At 38.1% G+C, this 23,357-nt stretch overlaps 3 protein-coding genes across 3 annotated transcripts; all 3 read right to left on the minus strand.

The window, feature by feature from the left end:
- Positions 1-1,495: 1,495 nt before the first annotated feature.
- Positions 1,496-6,784, minus strand: LOC114499041 (olfactory receptor 5AR1-like). Its single transcript, XM_028515001.1, has 3 exons — positions 6,725-6,784; positions 3,385-4,302; positions 1,496-1,519 (listed from the first exon to the last, which is right to left on the minus strand). Exons 1-3 carry the CDS (start codon positions 6,782-6,784, stop codon positions 1,496-1,498), a joined length of 1,002 nt encoding a protein of 333 aa, XP_028370802.1.
- A 1,794-nt stretch (positions 6,785-8,578) lies between these two features.
- LOC114499042 (olfactory receptor 1052-like) lies at positions 8,579-9,664 on the minus strand. Its single transcript, XM_028515002.2, has one exon. The coding sequence runs from the start codon at positions 9,515-9,517 to the stop codon at positions 8,579-8,581; it is 939 nt and encodes a 312-aa protein (XP_028370803.1). The 5' UTR covers positions 9,518-9,664.
- Positions 9,665-21,595: 11,931 nt separating this feature from the next.
- On the minus strand, positions 21,596-22,741 carry LOC114499043 (olfactory receptor 8U9-like). Its single transcript, XM_028515003.2, is given in 2 exon segments — positions 21,596-22,149; positions 22,152-22,741. Coding segments are annotated over 2 exon segments (1,014 nt in total). The 5' UTR covers positions 22,612-22,741.
- Between the last annotated feature and the right edge of the window lie 616 nt (positions 22,742-23,357).

A 23,357-nucleotide genomic window follows, 5' to 3' on the forward strand; every position in this document is an offset into this window, starting at 1 on the left:
GGATGCACACAGGAATCTGACTGTGGGGTGAGCAGTCTCTACTGAAGATGAAGGTGGACCCTGGAGACTTCACTCCCTGATATGAGGCCAGCAAGGACACAGTCTCTTCTTTCAGCACCAGGACCTTAGCTCCTGATGGGCCGATGGTTGGCTGTTTTTGATCTTAGAAACTCTCTTCAAGAATCATAAATGTCTGAAATTATAATATTTCTCATCATAATGCATATATTAAGTCTGTGATAAAGAAATGAGGAAACTGAGGCTTAAAAGGTTTAAATGCTCTAAGGTTACTCAGCTAACAAGGAAAGGATTTTTTTCCCTTTTTTTCTTTTTTATTGAATTTACTGGGGACTGGAAAAGATTTGGACAGATTTGAATTCAGGTATGTGTCATGTCAAATTCCAGTTCTTATCTTAAAAAAAAACTTCTGATTTTTATTGTTGTTCAAGTTCCATTTTCTGCCTTTCACCCCCACTCCTCCCCAGCACCCCAGCCATCACCGCCTCCCTCCCCTGTTTTCATCCCACTTTGTTTTTGTCCATATGTCCTTGTAGTTGTTCCTGTAAATTCTTCCCCCTCCCCCCATTACCCCCTACCCTGTTTTTCTGGGAACTGTCAGTTTGTTCTAGCTCTTATTTTAACCATTTGATCATTCCCTTAAAATGAAAATAAGACACAAACATGAACAAAAATTCAGCTTTCCTGACTATGTGTAAAAGCTATCATTTCAGTATCTTATAATTTAAAGATTTTATTTATTTTATTTTTAGAGAGGGAAGGGAGGGAGGAAGAGACAGAGAGAGAAACACCAATGTGTAGTTGCTGGGGCTGTGGCCTACAACCCAGGCATGTGCCCTGACTGGGAATCGAACCTCCAGTGCTTTGGTTCGCAGCCCGCACTCAATCCACTGAGTTTCACCAGCCAGGGCTCATTTCAGTATCTTTCAAGAAAAAGTTAAGTAAAAAAGCATGGGATTTTTTTTTTACTCCTAAATATATATGAAAATTATGACCAACAAATCTAATTTTACACAACATAAATTGATATGAATACATTTAGTATGCTTTTAATAAAGTAATTGAGAGTGGAAGGGGTTTGGACAAAGATTGAGAGGCCCTGATGTATTAAATATTCTATGAACAAAAACAAAGTTATTTGGTATTATAAAAGAAAAGAGATAAGAGTAATAAAGTATGTTTGTCTTTAAACTCTCCCCAATCAGTAGTTGAATGTAAGTTACCTGTTGAAAATTGCATGCTTTTAATGTACTGTTTTATTCTTATAAATGCTTCAGTGCTTGGAAGCATGTGACACTCAGGACTTTTCATACACTGTAGGCATAGATAACACTATGGATTAAGACCCAAATGGAAAGTCTTCTATGACTCAGTACTCTATCCTTCTGAACCCAGAAAAGAATGTTACCTTGTTCCCTTCCTGACAAAAGCATATAAAAAAAAGCACTCATTGGAATCTGAAGTTGTGTTTCATTGTTCATAGCTGGTAATTGTGAATTGACTGGAAGGAGAACACAAGAAATTAATTTAATTAAGTTACTGGAATAGGATTGAGATATTCAGAGATGACCACTATTAAAGTTGTGTGCAAAATATGGTTCCAGTTTATTTCACAGGCAGAAAACAAATGTAAATCATTACAAATGAAATACTATTTGTCCTTATTATTCAATTGAACACATATTTTTGTTTATAACTATACCTTTACAATTTAATCTGTATCAATTGAGCAATTCAGTTTTTAAACTTTTGTTTTAACTAGTGTGGAGCAATCAGCATGTGAAAATGGAGTTTCCCTTTTCAGTGAGCTTCAGGAGGTTCTGATATTACTAAGCCTAATTTCCATTCATGCTTTTCTGTATATTTATCAATAGGGTCATGTCTGTTCTCCACAGTGAGGGCAAGAAGGGAAAAACATAGGGTGATGTGAATATTCTGAGGTCCAGTATGAACCTACAGCTCCTGATCCTTTGGATATTTGTTAATAAATGTGGGGCAGAATGATGAGAAATAGAGGATCCGGAAGGTTCTCTGTATGTGATCTCTGTCCCTGAAACTTATTCAGACTAGGCTGAAAGACAAGGAGCACCCATAAATTTTGTCTAAGATGAATATATTAGAGTAGAATAAAATATAGTAAAGAGAGTTTTGTACTTCAAAAAAATTTTGCATCGCTTTTGCAGAGTATGGGTGTTCATTCATTCAACAAATGTATTTGAATAACATCCTGGAACAGCACATTGTCAATAGCAAGGTAGAAATATTTGTGAACAGGACAGGAAAGGGTCATGCATTTATTCAACTTTCTGTTTGGCCTGGAGCTCTTTTCTAAAATTCTTATTTACTTACTCATTACATATAATTCTAAGTGGTATGATGAAATATTTATAGGGTAATACAAGTGCATAGGAACAAGACAAAAACATTTTAACACTTAAACTCCTTCTGAATGAGCAAATTTATTATATCCATTGTTCAAGAAAAAAATGGAACCTTGGGAGAGTGAGTTTAACTGACATGAGTGTAAGGGTGCTCTGCCTGAGACGTCTCACTGGGACTTACCCATGAATAGAGAAGGAGGCATAAAAAATCCTCTTTGAAAAACATTAAAATAAACATATTACTAGTCTCCCTTAGCTGGAGGAGAAGATTATGAACAATAATGACTGCCCCCTACATTTCATTTAGACACAATGATCAATAATGAAAAATATCTAAAAAGGGCACTGGAGAGCCATTGGATATGTGTCAAAATGCCTAAAAATGGAACTTCATTTTGACCCAGCAATTCCACTGCTGGGATTATACCCTAGCATAACTGAAACACCAATTCAAAAGAACTGAGGCACTCCAAAGTTCATAGCAGCAAAATTTACCTGATTCAAGTGTTGGAAGCAAGCTGACTGCCTATCAGTAAATGAGTGGATCAAAATACTATGGGACATTTACACAGTGGAACCCTACACAGCAGAATGAAATAAGGAGCTCCTAACATGGTAACAGCATGGATATATCTGGAGAACATTATGCTAAGTGAAATAATCCAGGTGGTGAAAGACAAATACCATATAGTCTCATCTATAAGTGAAATCTAACCAACAAAACAAATGAATGAGCAAAATAGAACCTGAGAATAGGAAATAAAGAAGAAACTGATAGTGTTCAGAGGGGAGGAGGGAGGAGTATAAAGAGAAAGAAGGGGAAGGAACAAGCAAAGGAACACAAATAGAGGAACCTTGGGAGAGTGAGTGCCCTCAGGGGCATGGAGAATAATGAGGCACTGACTGTGGAGATGTTGGGGCATGGTAGAGGGGAGCAATAGGAAAAAAGGAGAAAAATTGTAACTGAAAAACAATAAAAAAATACCTGAACTTTAGCTCTCATGATCTTCAAATGAACACTTTGGGTGAAAACATGGCTTCCATCAGAACATAATTTAGTGCCAACTGATTTTTTCAGGGCATCTTTCACATCCTTGTTCCTCAAACTGTAGATTAGTGGGTTGAACCTGGGGATGACAACTGTGTAGAAAACAGAGGCCACTTGGTCTGTGTCCATGGAGTGACTTGAGCTGGGTTGGAAATACATGAACAGGAGTGTCCCATAAAACATAGCCACAGCAGTTAAATGGGAGGCACAGGTAGAGAAGGCTTTGTGTCTGCCCTTGGCTGATTTCATTCTAAGGATGGTATTTATGACATAGCTGTAAGAGAGGAGGATAGTGACAATACTGAACCCAAGAGCACAGCTACTGTAAGTGAACATCACTATCTCATTGATGGTTGTGTCTGAGGTGGAGAGGGCTAGTAAAGGTGGGAAGTCACAGAAAAAGTGATTGATGATATTGGAATTGTAGAAGGACAATCGAATTGTGCAATAAGTAACGATTGCAGAGTACACCAGACTTTGGATGTACACAATGGCCGCTAGCTGGGTACAGACTCTTCCAGACATGGCTGTTGTATGCAGAAATGGATTACAAATGGCTATATAATGATAATATGCCATCACAGACAGCATGACACATTCCACATCTGCAAAGGTACCCCAAAAGGATATCTGAACAGCACATAAACTGTATGCAATCTTCTTTTGCTGAGATAAGAAATCAGCCAGCATCTTGGGGGAGACAGAGGAGTAGCAGATATCACTGAATGAGAGATTGCTCAGGAAATAATACATGGGCGTGTGGAGCCGGGGTTCCACGCTGATCAGCAGGATCATTCCTAGTTTGGCGATCACAGCGATGCCATAAACCAGCAGGAAGAGCACAAAAAGCCCCTGCTGCAAAGAAACCTAACAGCATTCTGTGTCCAGTTGCTGTTGTGTGGTGGAAGTCACTGAAAGAGAGGTGGGCAAGGAAAAAATATATAGGTGTGTGCACCCAGAACTAGGCCAAAAGAAAAAGAACATCACTAACATCTCAGAAATTATCCCCACACCCATCACAAATTGATGTCCAGTATGCTAGATCAGTTTGTATTTTTTTGAGGTATACAGTAATCAAGTCATATAATATTTTACACATCTTTGGCTTGTTTCACTCAACACTATGTTTTTAAATTTCTCTGTGCTGTTGTATGTGGAAGCGGTTCATTCATCTTCATTGCCATGTAGTTTTCCAGTGTACAGACTAATCATGAAATAATGTGCCAAACCTAGACTTGGGTCACCAAACTATAGCACATAAAGTTTTATTGAACCTGGGGTATTCCATTCCTTTATATATTGTTGAGGTATTCTTTTATGAAACAAAAAAAAATCTCAGTGGTTGCGGAAAAACTTTATAGCCTACAATTCTTGAAAAAAATACACTGCTTATCACTTCAAGGAAAAGTTTGTCAACTGATATAATGTGTTGAGAAAAACTGAGTTGTTTTCATGTTCATACTGTTGTAAATAATTCAATGGTGAATATTTTGTACATGTGTTGGAGTGAACATATTCATTGGTTTCTCTTGAGCATAGTTATAAGATTGTATTTGTATTTGGGTTGTATATATATGTATATATATCATCAACATCGATGAAGTACTTCAAATGGCTTAGGCAGTCTTCTCGACCTTCATTTAGTTAATCATGTAAAAATCAGTGGCAGGTACTATATTCTCCCCATTTCACAGATAGTTAACTGAGACATAGAAAAATTAGGTAACTGAATCAAAGTGCTTCTCAATCTCTGGGCACAGAAGTGGCATATGAATCAAGGGAATCTGGCATCTTCCTTCAACCAGTAATCTACCTTTGTCAATGGATAATCAATACATGATCGCACACACACACTTTTCTGAGCTATTTACTATATGCTTTAAGACAACCAGCTACAGTCCATTGCCAAATTAACTTTAAGCAGCAATTTTAAAACTTTGAAATGTTTTCTTAAATCTGGGGCTATAAACTGCATTGGACTATGTTAAAAATGAGTGTTTGGTGAAATTCTGCGAGAGAAGTTGTGTTTGCTGGTAAGGCTGTTGCAGGTTGCCAGTTAGAGCTGGTGATTAGGGAATTAGATGCATCTTGAAAAGTTGTATCACACAAGGAATCTACCTCCAGTCCTGTGGCTTTCTTCCTGGTATCAGTTATGTATCAGTTTATCAAGCTGTAAATCAACAGGTTCAGCAGAAGGATGACCATGGTGTAGAAGGGAGATAAATTTACCAATACTGGGAGAAGACTCCCCTAATGGGTGGACACAGAAGTCAGGTGAGAGGCCCATGGAGAGAAAGTTTTTCTCCTCCCAGTAATAAAGGAGATTTAAGACTGAGAAAATGGTGAACAAGAAGGAGATGATGATGTGATGAAACCATGTCCATTAGTTGCCCTATGTGGAGAGATGCCACTAATTAAATGATGTGTCTATGCAGGCTAGCTTATCCAGGGGAGGGGACCATGGATAAAATGATTCACATTTCTTTTTATCACAGTACTTCAGAATAAATGCAAAGGATGTGTGAACAAAGGAACTCATGTTGCCTCCAATGTATGACAAGACACCAGCTTTCTTGAGTAACTGTATTTCAAAGTAATCAGTATGCCGAAGTGGCATTTTGTGGGGTAGTATAACTTCTCTTCTTTAATTGTGTAACAGTGAATTCTCCTGTTACACATTTTTTTTTAAATTTTACATATATATGTATGTATGTATTTGAAATCTATCACTTTATCTATCTAATCTATATGGTTATAGATATGATTTTCTACATTCTCGCAATCCTCAGCATATAGTTTGTATGACTAATGATTCAGTAAATGTGTGTTTTAAATATTTTTCTCTTGTTGGGCTGGTAGATATTCAACAGAGTATAGAAATTAACAGTCATTAAAAGCTGATTCTGCTAATGTAGTTCACTTGCAAGAGGATATTTTTAATAGTTCATTTTCATTGTATTTTTTCATTGCCATTTATCACCCTTACACTCTCATCCACTTAAACCATCCTGTGAGTATGATCTTTTACAAAAGGAATGTTTTTGGATAATGCTTTAAAATACAATGTATTCTACTACACTGTTGCTCATAATATATTTCCAGTGAAAACTGGAGAAGAGATGGATGAAATAGACAAATCTGAGGAATGTTTAGACATCAATGCTCTTTACTTAGACTATGCGTCATATGTAGGTCTTACAGATCCATCACTTTAGCGTCCACACCCATTTATGTACTTTTTGGAGAATGATGAAGTACATATTGCCAAGCCTCATACCCTGAGATTGGTTGTTTTAGTGACATCTAACTGCAGGTAAAATGTCATCAAGTACTTCATTTTAGCATATATTTGTCTGTTTTTTTCATTTTGTGTCACTGACACATGCAGGTGCTTTGGATAATAGACATGGAATGCTCAGTCCTTGAGCTAAGACCACTCACAATGTCATATAGGAGATGGTCATATAATAACAGAATGATACGAGTAGAATGATTAAAGGAGACAGATGTCTATGACTTAAGAATGGGACATTTAACTAGAGGTGAGAAGTGTGTTGTTTCATTCTTGTGATGTTTGAAAAATGCATTAAATGCACCTTATATGTTAAAGGAAGGAGTATGTGTGTGTATTAAGAGGAAAGGACCTGAATGAGAAGTCTTGTGCAGTTTATTATTCTGTCCTCCATGAGAAGAGGAGAGAGCCTCCAGTTTTTTTTTTTATTAAATGGCTACCTTAAAATTAAATGAGTATTCTGAGAACTTGAGATTATATGTTTTTATAACAGTATTGTTATTCAGTAATAATGTAAATACAAAGTACAATCACCTTAATTTATTAAAATATATCTTAGCATTACTTAATATCAAACCGCTCAGCAATGATAACTACTAAATTGTGTTTAGACTAAGGTTTCAATTTCACAAGTTGAAAGAGAACCAATTTAAGGCATACAACTGGAATAGTAATGTAAATACTACTTGGTTGTTTTTTTCCTGAATCAAACATAAATTTTTGTTAATAACTCTTCAAGTTAAACTATATCAATTGGGAGTTTTATGTTTTTAAAAATGTTAATTAGTGCAATGCTATGAACATGTTGTAAAGGGAGGTAAAGTAACATAAAGCACACTTTCTACATTCAGGGGATAGTGGCTATTAGAGAAGGTCAAGGTCCTAGACCCCAAAGCATTGTTCATACCCTTTCTGTAGAGTTGTCAAGAGCATGAATCTGTTCTGCAGATTGAGGGCAAGAGGGAAAATTCACAGTCTGATGTGAAGGCTATGATGTGCCATATAAATCTAGAGCTGCTGATCCTGCCAACCCCTGGGGTAGAATGATCAGAAATATAGGATCTGAGAAGTTGTCTACATGACATGATCTGTGTCCCTGGCACTTACTCAGCCTTGGGCAAAGAAGAAGTTCAGGTGAATTCTGAGTAAAATGAACATGCTAAAATAAAACAAAACAAAGCTCTTTTCTTTTTCATTCACAAAGGCTGCTTTTTACATGTGTCTTAGAGGGTAAACATCTTCATTCATTCAATCAATGTTTTTAAATGGCGTCCTGAAAATGAGCATTGTAACTGACAAAGTAGAAATACCAGTAAACAAGACAGACAAGAGCCTTGCATTTATGGGACTCTGAGCTAAGGCAGAAGAATTTTAATTCATTCTTATTCATTCATTTACTACTTATTATTTCTCAGTGTTTTGATGGGAAATTTATAGGATGATGCAAGTACATAGGAAGAAGAAAATGAAACCTAACTTAAATTATTAAAACTCCCTTCTGGCTGAGTAAGTTTATTAAAACCATTGCTTAAAAAACCAGAACTTTAAACATGGGAAGATGACTATGCCCATTCACTCTGGGATATATATACTCATGATTAAAGCAGAGTAGTACACAAAGATCCTTTTTGCAAAACAGTAGAGTTAACCTATTACTCCTTTTCTTTTTTTCAAAGAGATAAAGATTCATAATGACTATTCTTCACATTCATTTTATGCACAAAGGTGGGTAAAGAAATATCCAGAATTGTACTTCTGAGACTGCAGAAAACTGTTCCAATGTCCATAAACTGTAGGTGTGAAGATCTACAAAGAATATCTTTTTGACTGAACACACTTTCACCAAGTACATGATTTAGTGCCAAGAGCTTTTTTCAGGGCACCTTTCACATCTTTATTCCTCAAACTGTAGATCAGTGGGTTTAACATGGGGATGACAACTGTGTAGAAAACAGAGGCCACTTTGTTAGCGTCCATGGAGTAACTAGAACTAGGCTGGAAATACACAAAAAAGAGTGTCCCATAAAATATAGCCACAGCAGTTAAGTGAGAGGCACAGGTAGAGAAGGCGTTGAGTCTGCCTGAGGCTGACTTCATGCGAAGGATGGTAGTGATGATGTAGGTGTAGGAGAGGAAGAGAGTGACGACACTAGCCCCCACAACACAGCTACAGGAAATGGTCAATGCTATTTCAGTGGGGGTGGTGTCTGAGGTGGAGAGGGCTAGTAAGGGTGGCACATCACAGAAAAAATGATTGATGATATTGGAATTGCAGAATGACAATTGAGTTGAGTAAGAAATAAAGATGGTCATATCTATAAAACCTGCAATGTAGGCAGTGGCCACCAGCCGGATGCACACTCTCCTGGACATGGTAACAGTATACAGAAGTGGATTACAAATGGCTACATAACGGTCATACGCCATGATAGACAGCATGACACACTCCATATCTGCAAAAATACCAAAAAAGAACATCTGCACCACGCATAAGTTATATGCAATCTTCTTTTGCTGAGATAAGAAATCAGCCAGCATCTTGGGAGAAATAGTGGAGGAGTAGCAGACATCACAGAAAGACAAATTGCTCAGGAAAAAATACATGGGTGTGTGGAGCCTGAGGTCCTTCATGATCAGTAGGATCATCCCTAGGTTGGTGATCACAGTGATGCCATAAACCAGCAGGAAGAGCACAAAGAGCCCCTGCTGCACATCCCGCCTGCCAGAGAGTCCTAAGAGTATGAAGTCCATAAACACAGTGCAGTTATCAACAGCCATGAATTAGGTATGTCTGGAAATCCCTGTTTGTGGAGGAAGGAAATGCAAGTGGAGGGCAAATTCATCTGACTGTCTTAGCAGTTAAACTTCTGGTTCTTTCTATTTGTCAGCCATTAGAAAAAGAGCTCAAGAATGCACATTGTCTTTAAGTAAGCTGACTTTCTGCAATATTTCCAATTTAATGTGAGTTGATAAAACAATAATACAGAGTATGTAGAATAGGTAGCACATTTTGATCCAAATAAAATCATTTTATTTCCATACCTAACTATGAAGTATTTTTTTATCTTATAGATTAAGAAATTGATGTCCTCAGAGTCGACCAAGTTGTCCTTAGAATGATTTGGTTCAGATAACCCATACCTAATTACAAGGTTGTTTCTGTTCTTGATGCAGTATAAGTGTTGTTACATTCTGTAATGGACAAAGAATTACATCTGAATAATGATGTAGTAATCCGTATGCAGGTCTGTAAAAAACCTGGTCTGACCTCATTCAATCATGTGTGGTAGTAGAGATATTTTTTAAAAAAACCTTCATTTCAAAGACAAAATATTTATAAAATATGTAAAGGTACAGGTAATAGAGTAAAAACAAAAAATGTCCAACCACCTTCATAAATAATATTCACATTTTATTATTCATTGCCGTTTTTTAATGTCTTTAGAATAATGAGATTGATAAAAGTAAGTAAGTTTGCATAATATTTCTTACCCTCCATCTGTTTTGTAACATGCTTTAGGTCAAATAAAGATAAAAAGCTAAAAATCTAAAATAGAAATGAGAAAACCACAATTTAAACCTGTACCTGTTCCAGATCAAAAATTTCTTTGTTACCTCTTGTCTGCCTGCCAGAGGCTTCAGCACTGTCCCATCAGTGACCTGGTTTATATTACCATGGCTGTGCCTGGACCCGGGTGCTGGTCTCCCAGGAACATGGGACAGGTATAATAAGATGTTTCATCATCTGTTATTCCCTAAAGGCTGGGTAATTGAGGAAGAAACAGGGGACTTGTTAAGATGTTGCTTTTGTCTCTGCCTACCTTATTGCCTATTGTTGTACTTATTTAGCAATAGTACAATGAATACACTGAGCACTCTTCCAGCTCTCCAAATCTTACACATGTATGTTGTTTCCATTTCATAATTTACAAAGACAGCCACTCAAGTTACACACAAAGACACACATATACAAACACTCTCACATCAAAGATTTTTACAAAACAAAGATTTTTATAAATACAAAAAAACCGACTATAATCATAGTGCTTAGGGAAAACTAGATTGTGGTGTCTATTGTAGGATTTTTAATATTCAATAAAAAATTCTACCTCAATAAATATAGCTTATATGAAAAGAATTATTATGAATAATGTCAATGCTGCCCTTTTTACATTAATTTATCCATTCCTCTTTTGCTAATATCCTATAACTTTATGGAGGATTTTTATATCATAAAATTTTGATATGAGTATAATCATACATTCAAAATTTATCATAGGTATGTTCTTTCAAATAAACTCTAAGAAATGAACTTTAAAGGCATATAAATTTGACTGTAAATTAAGTCAGTTTTGGCCTTTTCTCCAGAGTGTGGTGTTTTGTGTTGCTTAATAATCACCATATATACATATAACATATGTATATGTTATGATACATACATCTTGAGTTGTTTCTAATAAAGTCATTATTTGATACAGAAATTGAAACCTAGAGGTAATAAGCAAACTTAAGTCTTTTAGAGATTTTCACTGAATTTATAAAAATTGATCCAAATAGCTGTTCTTTGAATATTTTGTAAAATTTACCTGTGAAGACATCTTGTCCAGGACTTTGGTTTGTTGGAAGTCTTTTGGTTACTGCTTCAATTTCCCTAGTTGTATTCTGTCTATTCAGATTCTCTGATTCTTCCTGATTCAGGGTTGGAAGATTGTGTGTTTGTAGGAATTTATCTATTTTCTCCTGATTGTCTGATTTGTTAACATATAGTTGTTTGTACTATTTTCTTACAACCATCTGTATTTTTTGGTATGGGGAAGAGGGATGTCTCATGCAGTGTTGGTGAGCTTGCAGACTGGTGCAGACACATAGAAAGTAGTATGGAGTTAACTAAAAAAATTAAAAATGAAACTGCTTTATGACCAAGCAATTTCATTTCTGGGAGTTTATGCTTGGTAATGGCACCAAAGGAAACAAGCTTCACTAATCTCCTAGTTCCTGGAAATAATATTAGAAGTTGCAGCACCAAAAAAGTCCTAGAGGAGAACATAAGCAGGGAAATTTCAGATATTCTAAGCAGCAATATGTTCACCTACATCTCCCCTAGAGCAAGGGACATAAAGGAAAGAAGACACGAATGGGACCTCATCAAATAAAAAGCTTCTGCTCAGCTAAAGGAAGCAGCAAAATGAAAAGGGAACCTAGCACATGGGAAAATGTATTTGCAAATGATACCATGGACAACGATTTGTTCTCCAAAATATACAAAGAACTTGCAGAACACCACTCCAGCAGGAAAAGCAACCCAATAAAAACGGGCAGGAGACTTCTGGCCTATATGGAGGTGTAGGTAGACACAGTGAGCCTCATCACACAACCAAATAAAGGATACAAACCAAAAAACAAACAAACAAACACAAAATAGCAGAACTGACAGAAAATTGAACTGTATGCAAGTTCAACAACCAAGGAGTTAGACACATTCATCCAGTCCAGTAGGAGGGGTGAAGTTGGGTGACCAGCTAAGTTGGGTGCGGATGGGGACAGGGCACAGCAAAAAGAAAAAAAAAAAATGTGTTGGATTGCAGATCCCAAATGCACTGACAGCAGCAGGCAGAACCTGGGCTCTGGGTGGCAGTGGGCAGACCCAGTGAGGTGTGCAGGGTGGGTGGCTGACCAGGCAGTCCCATATTGTGTGTAGACAAACCAGGCAAGGCTGGGGAGCAAGACAGACCCCGCAACCTAGGGCCCCAGCATGGGAAAATAAAGCCGCAAAAACACTGATTGAAAACACCTGAGGGGGCTGACGGGCAGGGAGAGATTCCCAACCTCACAGGAGAGTCATTGGAGAGACTAACAGGGTCCTAGAATGTACACAAGCCCACCCACATGGAAATCAGCACCAGATGCTGATTGGTGATCAGCACCAACTTGCTTATGGAAAATGACTGAAGGGACTGAAATCTGAGAGAGATTGGAGCAAGCGCCATTGTTCCCTCTCGGGAACCCTCCCCCACAAACAGTGAGGGTCCTGCGACTGGGTTAACCCGCCCTGGTGAACACCTAAGGCTCCAGCCCTCACACATAACAGATGTGACAAGTCCCCCCCCCAAAAAAAAAAATGCCGAAATGGAAGAACAGATCAAACTTCAGAGCAAATACTTTTAAGAGATGAAGAGATAGCTAGCCTATCAGATGCACAGTTCAAAGCACTGGTGATCAGCGTGCTCACAGAATTGGTTGATTTTGGTGGCAAATTAGATGAAAACATGAAAGCTATGCTAAGTGAAATGAAGGAAAACATACAGGGAACCAATAATGAAGGGAAGAAAACTGGGACTCAAATCAATGGAGTGTGGACCAGAAGGAAGAAAGAAACAATCAAAAAGAAAAGAAGGAAGAAAGAAGAATTCAAAAAAAAAAAAAAAAAAAAAGAGGAGAGGCTTAGGAACATCCAGGTAATCTTTAAATGTCCAACATCTGAATTATAGGGGTACCAGAAGAGGAAGAGGAAGAACAACAAGTGGAAAAGTTATCTGAACAAATAATAAAGAAGAACTTTCATAATCTGGTAAAAGAATTAGACATTCAGGAAGTCTAAGAAGCCCAGAGAGTACCAAAGAAGCTGGACCCAAGAAGGAAAACACCAAGGGACATCATAATGACATTACTCAATATTAAAATGAAGGAGAGAATTGTAGAAGCAGCAAGAGATAAGGGGACAGTCACCTACAAAGGAGTTCCCATCAGGCTGTCAGCTGATTTCTCCAAAGAGATCTTACAGGCAAGAAGGGGCTGGAAAGAAGTATTCCAAGTCATGAAAGGCAAGGACTCCATCCAAGATTCCTCTATCCAGAAAAGCTTTCATTTAGAATGGATAAAGCACGTCTCTGATAAGGTCAAGTTAAAGCAATTCATCATCACCAAGCCCTTATTATATGAATTGTTAAAGGGACTTATCTAAGAAAAAGAAGATAAAAAATATGAGTAGTAAAATGACAGCAAACTCATAGTTAATAACAATCACACCTAACAACTCATACCTGTGGAGGAAGGGGTGAAGACACCTTAAAATCTCCTGGACACCTTGAGTTCTGGACCCCATTTCAAATGCCTTTTTGGGGTCCCCCTCTTGGCTGCACCCTGTAACAAAATGATGGCAAACTCACAGTTAATAAGAACCACACTTAAAACAAAAGCAAAAGCAAACTAAGAAAACAGCTAGAACAGGAGCAGAACCACAGAAATGGAGATCACATGGAGGGTTATGTTGATAATAGGGGAGTGGAAGGAGGAGAGAGGGGGAAAAGGTACAGATAATAAGTAGCATAGAGGGTAGGTAGGAAATAGAGAGTGGTAGGGCAAGAATAGTATGGGAAATGTAGAAGCTAAAGAACTTATGACACATGGAGATTAACAAAAGAGGGGAATGTGGGTGGAAGGTGGTGTGCAGGGTGGATCGGTATGAAGGGAGGAAAATGGGAACACTCTAATAGCATAATCAGTAAAATAAAATAAGATGAAAAAAATTGAAAACAGGTATTCAAAAAAAAATGGGGAAAAGGCATGAATTGAGAATTCTCCAAATAGGACATACAGAGGGCCCAGAGAAACAGGAAAGGATGTTAGCCATCAGAGAGGTGCAAATTAAACCCATAATCAGATACCACTCCACACCAGTCAGAATGGCCAACATAACAAATCAACAAACAAGTGCTGGTGAGGCTGTGGAGAAAAGGAAACCCGAGTGCACTGCTTCTGGGATTGCAGACTGCTGTAGCCACTCTGGAAAACACTAGGGATTTCCTCAGAAAACTAAAAATGGAACTGCCTTTGGACCCAGGAATTTCTTGCTGGGATTATGCACTTAGAATCCTGAAACATCAATTCAAAAGAACCTATGCACCCCAACGTTCATAGCAGCACAATTTACAATAGCCAAGTGCTGGAAGCAACCTAAGTTCCTATCAGTAAATGAGTGCATCAAAAAATTATGGTACACTTACACAATAGAATACTATGCAGCATACAGAAGGAAGGAGCTCCTACTCCTCACAACAGCATGGATGGGTCTGGAAGCATTAAGCTCAGGGAAATAAGCCAGGTGTTGAAAGACAAATACCATAAGATCTCACCCACAAGTGGAACCTAATCAACCAAACAAACAAGCAACAAAATATAACCAGAGACATTGAAATAAAGAACAAACTGTCAGTAACCAGGGGGGGAGGGGAGAGTGTAATAATGCAGTAAAATAGGGGAAGGGTCATCAATGAACATACATAAAGGACATATGGACAAAGTCAAAGGATGGTAAGATCGAGGATGGGAGGAGAGAATGGGTGATTTTGGCGGGAGTGGTGGGGGAAATGGAGACACCTGCAGTTGAACATCAGTAAAAAAAAGAAAGTACTCATATTTTGAATAAGACATATTTGCTTAAAAATGCAGTAATCATTTATCAGCAAAGTGACATATTACAGACATACTCTTTAAAAGTTGCTCTATTATTTTGAAAGAATATCCTGGAATTTATTGTAGATAAGGCAGAACTGAAACTAAAACTTTTACAAAAATAAATTTCTGAAGTTTCTTAGAATCTAATGGTGCATACATAGATTTGCTTTTAGGATAAACTTTTTGATATGTAATGTACAAGAGATTACTTAAGTGATAAGTATATAGTTAAATGAATTTAAAATAAATAGCCTTGTAACCAACACAAAACAACAAATAGAACAACACTACCAGAATGACCAAAGCCATCCACTAAAGGACATCCTTTCTTAAAGATATTTTATTGATTTGTTTTTAGAGAGAAGGGAAAGGAGAAAGAAAAAGAGGGAAGGAAACGTGTTGTGAGAGGGAAATAGCAGTTCATTGCCTCTTGCACACTACCCCACAGGAGCCTGAACCTGCAACCCTGGCATGTATCCTGACTGGGAATCAAACTGGCGGTTCCTCATTTCGTGTATGACCCCAAAGAAACTAAGCCACACTGGTCAGGGCACCAGAAATCCTGTTGAGTCACTAGTCTCTTCATCCAAAAGATTAATTACATTCTTTATAATTATCACGATAGAATAGTTTTGAACTGGCCACGAGCAGATACCTAAAGCATGTGCTGCCATAGGCAGGTATACGCTTATTCACATTGTGTGTTCAGTTGCAAAGATGGATCCCATTGATGTAGAGCATTCTTTTGTAAAACTATGTTGTTATTTATTGATCTACTTTCACCAGCATGAGAGGTGAGGAGTGGTTTTCTCTCTTGTTATTATCAATAATTGTAGTGTGAACACTCTTGTAATACCCTTTGGTAGACACAAACACCCATTTATCTTGCATATAAACCCAGGAGTTGAAAATGTGTGTGGGTGCGTATTTAACATTTAGATTTAGTAAATATCATCATACCGTTTTATATGAAGTCTGCCAATCCACCTGACTGTAACACACCACCATTGTGTGCATGCCTTGTTGAACATCTGACCAGTATCTAACAGGATCCTTTCCTCTAATTGTAGCCATTTTTTGGAGTATTTGATATTCCTGACAACTAACAAAGTAGAATATTCACTTTTATGAAGTGTGTCTCACAGCAAAATTTCAGAACTGAAGGCCTGTTCTGAAGTAGACCAGCCTGATGGTGGTGGGACTCCTGCATCCCAAACTCTCTGTCTGTGTGCTACCACTGCCACTTCTGGTTCAGGTCCAGTAGACCTACAGCTGTAACCTATTCCATTGGTATGAGTGTATTCCCAGCCGTCTGCTATTGGTCAGTCATGCCCAGTGGGTATGTGCACTGATAGTCTTGTGTTAATATAATCCAGGATGCAGTAACTTGAATAAAGAATTAAGATGATTCAGTTTCAGCCCCTCATTTGACAGAGTGGAACCTGAGGTCCAAAGAGCAAGAGTAGTTTGCTGAAGGCCACAGGTAGAGTGAGATGGGAGGAGGCACTTGGACTTAATGTTGTCATTGCCTCCACAGCTCAGAGCGTTGGTTCTACAGATTTCAAGCTCAGTTGAGTATGCTGTCCTTTCATATGGAGCCACCGGCTTATAGATATGAGAATTATATCTGTTTTGTTTTAACAAATTTTCTAAGCAGATTCTTACCACACAGTGCTATTTGGTTGGATGTTTGTACATAGACAGTAATGGTCATCCCTAGTAGTGCTTGTGTTTGGAGGTATTAATGCCTGAGCAGAAATAAGGAATGATAGTTCTCTCACTAGTATTACAGTGAAACACAGTGTTACAATATGTAACACTGATTGATTACAAAAAATTAATGAAAGAGACCATGCTCTGGGGCCAGCGATGGGAGGGGAAACCTACAGATGGTGAGATGACAGTGTGGCTGTCATCTGGGGAATGAACCCTACTGACGTTACTACTGTAAGTTGAAAGAAAGTATATTGAGTATTTGAGAAAAGAGTCCAGCCATTGTTAATATAAGAACAGTTTGTATAAATTATTGTAGCCTGTCAGCCAAAGAGAGTGGACTGGAATGCCCATGATTGGACAATGACTACTTCCCTGCACTAGATGGAGTGGTAGAAGCCACTGAGTGAGCATGTGTGCTGTGTGGCCATCACATTGAAAATGACTGAGCGAGTAGAGCAAATATCTGCATCAGATTTGATGTTAAGTTGAACATTTCTCTGTAAATTGTTGGGATGGTTCATAAGGCCACAGCTATGGGCAACTGGTGATTGTCAGCTTCATCTGGACAATGTGCCCCCTAGTGCATCATGTGGCCTGCAGGGTTACTTGACTAAACATCTGATCACCCAGGTGACTAAGACCCCACCAGCTCTGAACTGGTGCCCTGTGACTCTGCCTTTTCCCCAAACTAAAATTAGCTTTGAGAGGGATGAGATTTCAGACTCCCAATGAGATCCTGAAAAATATGACAGGGCAGATGATGGCTACTGGGAGAACTGTGGGAGGTCCCAAGATGGCCACTTTGAAGGGGACTGAGATATCATTGTCCTGTGTGTAATGTTTGTTGTATCTTGGATCTTCTTCAGTAAATGTCTCTCCTTTTCACGTTCCATGGCTGGATACCTTCTGGGCAGACCTTGTAACCTCAGGTGAGTTTGAGTACTGGGAGAGGGGATGGAGTAGTGAGGGAAGCCTTCTGATAGTGAAAATGTATATTGGGTTATAATGTAGATTACTGTACCCTTTATTGCAAGGGAAGCTATCTTTCCAAAAAGGAACTTGTCTATGTAGATCAGTGGTGAGGTAGGGCTCTGGTCAAAGTGGGGTTTCAATAGAGAAGAATGGAATGGTGACCTATGAGTGAGGAGAATCAAATGCTTTTTTCTAAATACTGAGCAGAAAATGTCCAAAGTACAGGACTTCATTGTAACAGATAAATATTAGTTCCTTTGCAGCTAACTGTGCCATTTTAGCTACAGTCTTTGGAATAGGGACAAACAGAATACCATGAAATGAGGAACTCTGTGATTAATGATCTGAACTCATTTCTTGGCAGTGTGGGGTCTGGGGTTAGACTAATAAAGTGGGTGCAGGGATTTGACCTGCACATGGGAATGGTGTGGTCAGCATAGGTGGCCATGAGAAAACCTCCAGTCAGCTCTAAGAGTGAAGGCAGGGTCAGGAAAGACAAGTTCTGAGGTGGATGACAGAGAGCCCCACACCCTCTGAGGTTAGGATGCTCACAGGAATCTGTCTGTGGGGTGAGAAGGCTCTACTGCAGATGAAGGTGGATCCTGGAGACTTCTCTTCCTGACATGAGGCCAGCAAGGACACAGTCTCTTTTCTCCACAGTGGGGGTTAGCACTTGATAGAGGGATGGTTGGCTCTGTATGATCTTAGAAACTTTCCTCAAATCACAAATGGCTGATTAGATATATATTTCTGCTAATAATGTATATATAAGGTTGTAATAAAGAGATGAAGAAACTGAGACTTAAAAGGAGTAAGTGCTCTAAAGTCACTCTGCTAAGAAGGAAAGAATCTTTTTCTCCTTTCTCTTTTGTTGATTTTACTGGGGACAGGAATAGATTTGGGTGTTTTGAATTCAGGTGTGTGTTACTTCAAATTCCAGTTCTTATCTTAAAAAAAATCCTTTTGAATTTCATTGTTGTTCAAGTTCAGTTTTCTGCCTTCCCTCCAACCCCTCCCCACAAGCCCTGCCATCCCCATCTTCCTTCCCTGTTTCCATCCTGCCTTGTTTTTGTCCAGATGTCCTTATAATTGTTCCTGTAATCCTTTTGCTCTACTCTCCCGTTATCCCCTCCTCTCTCCCCTCTGGTTACTGTCAGTTTGTAACAGTTCTTATCTTAAACTTTCTTCCATTTGATCATTTTTTAAAATGAAAATAAGACATAAATGGCAACAAAAATTCAGCTTTCCTGACTGTATAATAGCTACCATATCAGTATCTTTAAAGAAAAAGATAAATTAAAAAGCATGGGATTTTGTTCCTCCTAAACATATATGCAAATTATGTCCAACAAATCTAATTCTATACAACACATATAGATATAAATACACTTAGTATGTTTTTAATAAGGTAATTGAGAGTGGAAGGGATTTGGACAAAGATTGAGAAGTCTTGATGTGTTAAATATTCTGTGAACAATAGCAAAACTTTTTGGTATTGCACAAGAAAAGAGGTAAGAATAATAAAGTATTTTTGCCTTTAAACTCTCCCCAATCAATAATTGAATGTAACTTAGCTGTTGAAAATTGCATGCTTTTTATGTACTGGTTTATTCTTATAAATGTTTCAATGCTTGGAACCATGTGACACTCAGCACTTTTCATACACTGAAGGCATAGATAACACTGGGGATTATGACCTGAATGGAAAGCCTTCTATCACCCAGTACCCCGTCCTTCTGGACCCAGAAAAGAATGTCTCCTTGTTCCCTTCCTGACAACAACATAAAATAAAATAAGCACTCATTGGCGTTTAAATGGTGTTCTGTTTTTCGAAGCTGGTAATAGTTAATTGACTGCCAGGATACCAACACAAGCAATAAACTTAATTAAATTATTGGAATAGGATTGACATATTCAGAGATGACAACTATTCAAGTTGTGTGTAAAATATGGTTCCAGTTTATTTCACAGGCAGAAAACAAATGTAAATTGTTACAAAGGAAATATTATTCTTCCTTATTTTTCAATTGAAGAGATATTTTTGTTTATAACTATGCCTTTACAATTTAATCTGTATCAATTGGACAATTCATTTTTTAGAGTTTTATTTTCAGTAGTGTGGAACAATGAGCATATCAAGATGGAGTTTCCCTATCCAGGTACCTTAAGGAGGTTCCGGTGTTACTAAGGTTAATTCCCATCCATGCTTTTCTATACATTCATCAATAGGATCATGTCTGTTCTCCACAGTGAGGGAAGAAGGGAAATACATAGGCTGATGTGAATATTCTGAGGTGCAGTATGAATCTACAGCTCCTGATCCTTTGGATATTTGTTAATAAATTTGGGGCAGAATGATGAGAAATAGAGCATCCAGGAAGTTCTCTGTATGTTATTTCTGTCCCTGAAACATATTCAGACTAGGCTGAAAGAAAAGGAGCACCTATAAATTTTGTCTAAGGTGAACATATTAGAATAGAATAAAATATAGTAAAGGGAGCTCTGTATTTCAAAAATATTTTGCATCACTTTTGCAGAGGACACAAGTTCATTCATTCAACAAATGTTTTGAATAACATCCTGGAACAGGGCATGGGCAATAGCAAGGTAGAAATATTTTGAACAGGACAGGAAAGGGTCATGCATTTATGCAACATTCTGTTTGGACTACAGCTCTTTTGAAAAATTCTTATTTACTTATTCACTACATATAATTTTAAGTGTTATGATGAAATATTTATAGGGTGATACAAGTGCATAGGAATAAGACAAAACATATTTTAACACTTAAACTCCTTCTGAATGTACAAGTTTATTATATCCATTGTTCAAGAAGAAATGGAACCTTGGGAGGGTGAGTTTAGCTGACATGGATGGAAGGGTTGCTCCACCTGAGACATCTCATTGGGACTTACCATGAATAGAGAAGGAGGCAAAAAAAATCCTCTTTGAAAAACATTAAAGTAAACATATTACCTGTCTCCCTTAGCTGGAGGAGAAGATTATGTACAATAATGACTGCCCCCTACATTATATTTAGACACAATGATCAGTAATAAAAAAATATCTGAAAAAGGAACTGGTGAGCCAATTGATATGTATGTCAAAATGCCTAAAAATGGAATTGCATTTTTCCCAGCAATTCCACTGCTGGGATTATACCCTAACATAAGTGAGACACCAATCCAAAAGATCTTATGCACTCCAAATTTCATAGCAGCAAAATTTACAATAGCCAAGTGTTGGACACAAGCTAAGTGCCTATCAGTAAATGAGTGTATCAAAATACTATGGTACATTTACACAAAGGAATCCTACACAGCAGAAAGAAATAAGCAGCTTCTAAGATGGCAACAGCATGGATAGATCTGGAGAACATTATGCTAAGTGAGATAAGCCAGGTGGTGAAAGACAAATACCATATAGTCTCATCTATAAGTAAAATCTAACCAATAAAACAAACAAATGAACAAAACAGAACTAGAGAATAGGAAATAAAGAACAAACCGACATGACCAGAGGGGAGAAAGGAGGAGTATAAAGAGAAAAAGAAGGGGAAGGAACAAGCAAAGGCACACAAATAGAGGACTCAGGGGCAAGGGGAATGGTGCGGTACTGACTGTTTAGATGTGGGGGAGGGTAGAAGGGATCAATAGGGAAAAAGGTGAAAAAATTGCAAGTGAAAAACAATGAAAAAATAATAAACTTTATTCATTATTTGGCTCTCATGATCTTTACATGAACGTTAGCTCTCATGATCTTCAAATAAACACTTTGGGTGAGAACATGGCTTCCATCAGAACATAATTTAGTGCCAACTGCTTTTTTCAGGGCATCTTTCACATCCTTGTTCCTCAAACTGTAGATCAGTGGGTTTAACATGGGGATGACAACTTTGTAGAAAACAGAGGTCACTTTGTCTGTATCCATGGAGTGACTTGAGCTGGGTCAGAAATACATGAACAGGAGTGTCCCATAAAACATAGCCACAGCAGTTAAATGGGAGGCACAGGTAGAGAAGGCTTTGTGTCTGCCCTTGGCTGATTTCATTCTAAGGATGGTATTTATGATGTAGCTGTAGGAGAGGAAGATAGTGACAACACAGAACCCCAGAGCACAGCTACTGTAAGTGAACATCACTATCTCATTGATGGTTGTGTCTGAGGTGGAGAGGGCCAGTAAAGGTGTGAAGTCACAGAAAAAGTGATTGATGATACTGGAATTGCAGAAGGACAACCAAATTCTGCAATGAGAAACGATTACAGAGACACCAGACTTTGGATGTACACAATGGCCACTAGCTGGGCACAGACTCTTCCAGACATGATTGTTGTATACAGAAGTGGATTGCAAATGGCTACATAATGGTCAAATGCCATCACAGATAGGATTACACATTCTACAGCTGCAAAGGTAGCAAAAAAGAACATCTGAAGAGCACATAAATTATATGCAATTGTCTTTTGCTCACATAAGAAATCAGCCACCATCTTGGGGGAGATAGATGAGGAGCAGCACACATCACTGAATGACAGATTGCTCAGGAAGTTATACATGGGTGTGTGGAGTCGGGGGTCCATGCTGATCAGCAGCATCATCCCCAGGTTGGCAATCACAGTGATGCCATAAACCAGCAGGAAGAGCACAAAGAGTCCCTGCTGCACATCCCACCTGCCAGAGAGTCCTAAGAGTATGAAGTCTGTAAACATGGTGCAGTTCTCAATGGTCATCACTCAGGTCTGGAAATCCCTGGTTGTTGAGGAAGGAAATGGATGTGCAGTGTTAACATCATCTATCTTGTTAGCTAAATTGCTGATTTTTTATAATTTTCAGTAATTAGAAAAAGCAGTAAAGAATGGTAGAACTACATGAGGAAATCTGAGTCTTTGGAAATACATGCTATTTAATGCAAATCAATAAATGTTAGTGAAAATATCTCTTACCTTTACATTAGCATTCTACCAAGTTTGTGGCACAGTTTTTATGTTAGATCATGCTATTTCCATACCAACCTATGTAGTATTTGTGATAGTTTTTGTTACTCCTTTGTTAGAGATAAACAAATTGATATTTTCATAGCTCAGGCAATAGTTCTGAATTAATTGGTTCAGTAACCCACAACTTGTGACAAGATTGTTGCTGTTTTGCAGTACTGCAGAGGCTGTATTATATCCTGTGATTGAAAAACATAGTTAGTTGAGAGGTACAAATAATGAATATGCTTTTTTTTCTCTTCATTGACACAATTGTGGATAGGCAGAGATATGGTAGGTTTCTGCATATAACATCCCCCTGACTCTAATTGCCTATTAACCCTCCTGTCCTTTCCAGTCTCAATAGACAGGGATAGAGATAGTCTGTGATCTAGGACCCACTGTAACAAGAGAGCGGTGGTTGCTGGAGAAGAGGCTGGAGGGTCCCCATGAGTGAGAGTTAGAGTGGAATAGGCCTGGGCTAACTGTGCTCCCTCTGACAG

This window comes from Phyllostomus discolor, chromosome 6 (assembly GCF_004126475.2).
Source record: "Phyllostomus discolor isolate MPI-MPIP mPhyDis1 chromosome 6, mPhyDis1.pri.v3, whole genome shotgun sequence".
Taxonomy (NCBI): domain Eukaryota; kingdom Metazoa; phylum Chordata; class Mammalia; order Chiroptera; family Phyllostomidae; genus Phyllostomus; species Phyllostomus discolor.

Excerpts from the sequence above, each read along its gene's own strand:
- LOC114499041 (XM_028515001.1), bottom strand. The coding sequence starts at position 6,784 with ATGAAGTACTTGATGACATTTTACCTGCAGTTAGATGTCACTAAAACA. Across the intron at positions 4,303-6,724 it reads CTAAAACAACCAATCTCAGG|CAGGGGCTTTTTGTGCTCTT; the intron begins GTATGAGGCTTG and ends GTTTCTTTGCAG. Across the intron at positions 1,520-3,384 it reads TCATGAGAGCTAAAGTTCAG|TCAATTCACAATTACCAGCT; the intron begins GTATTTTTTTAT and ends TTCTCCTTCCAG.
- LOC114499042 (XM_028515002.2), bottom strand. The coding sequence starts at position 9,517 with ATGGCTGTTGATAACTGCACTGTGTTTATGGACTTCATACTCTTAGGA.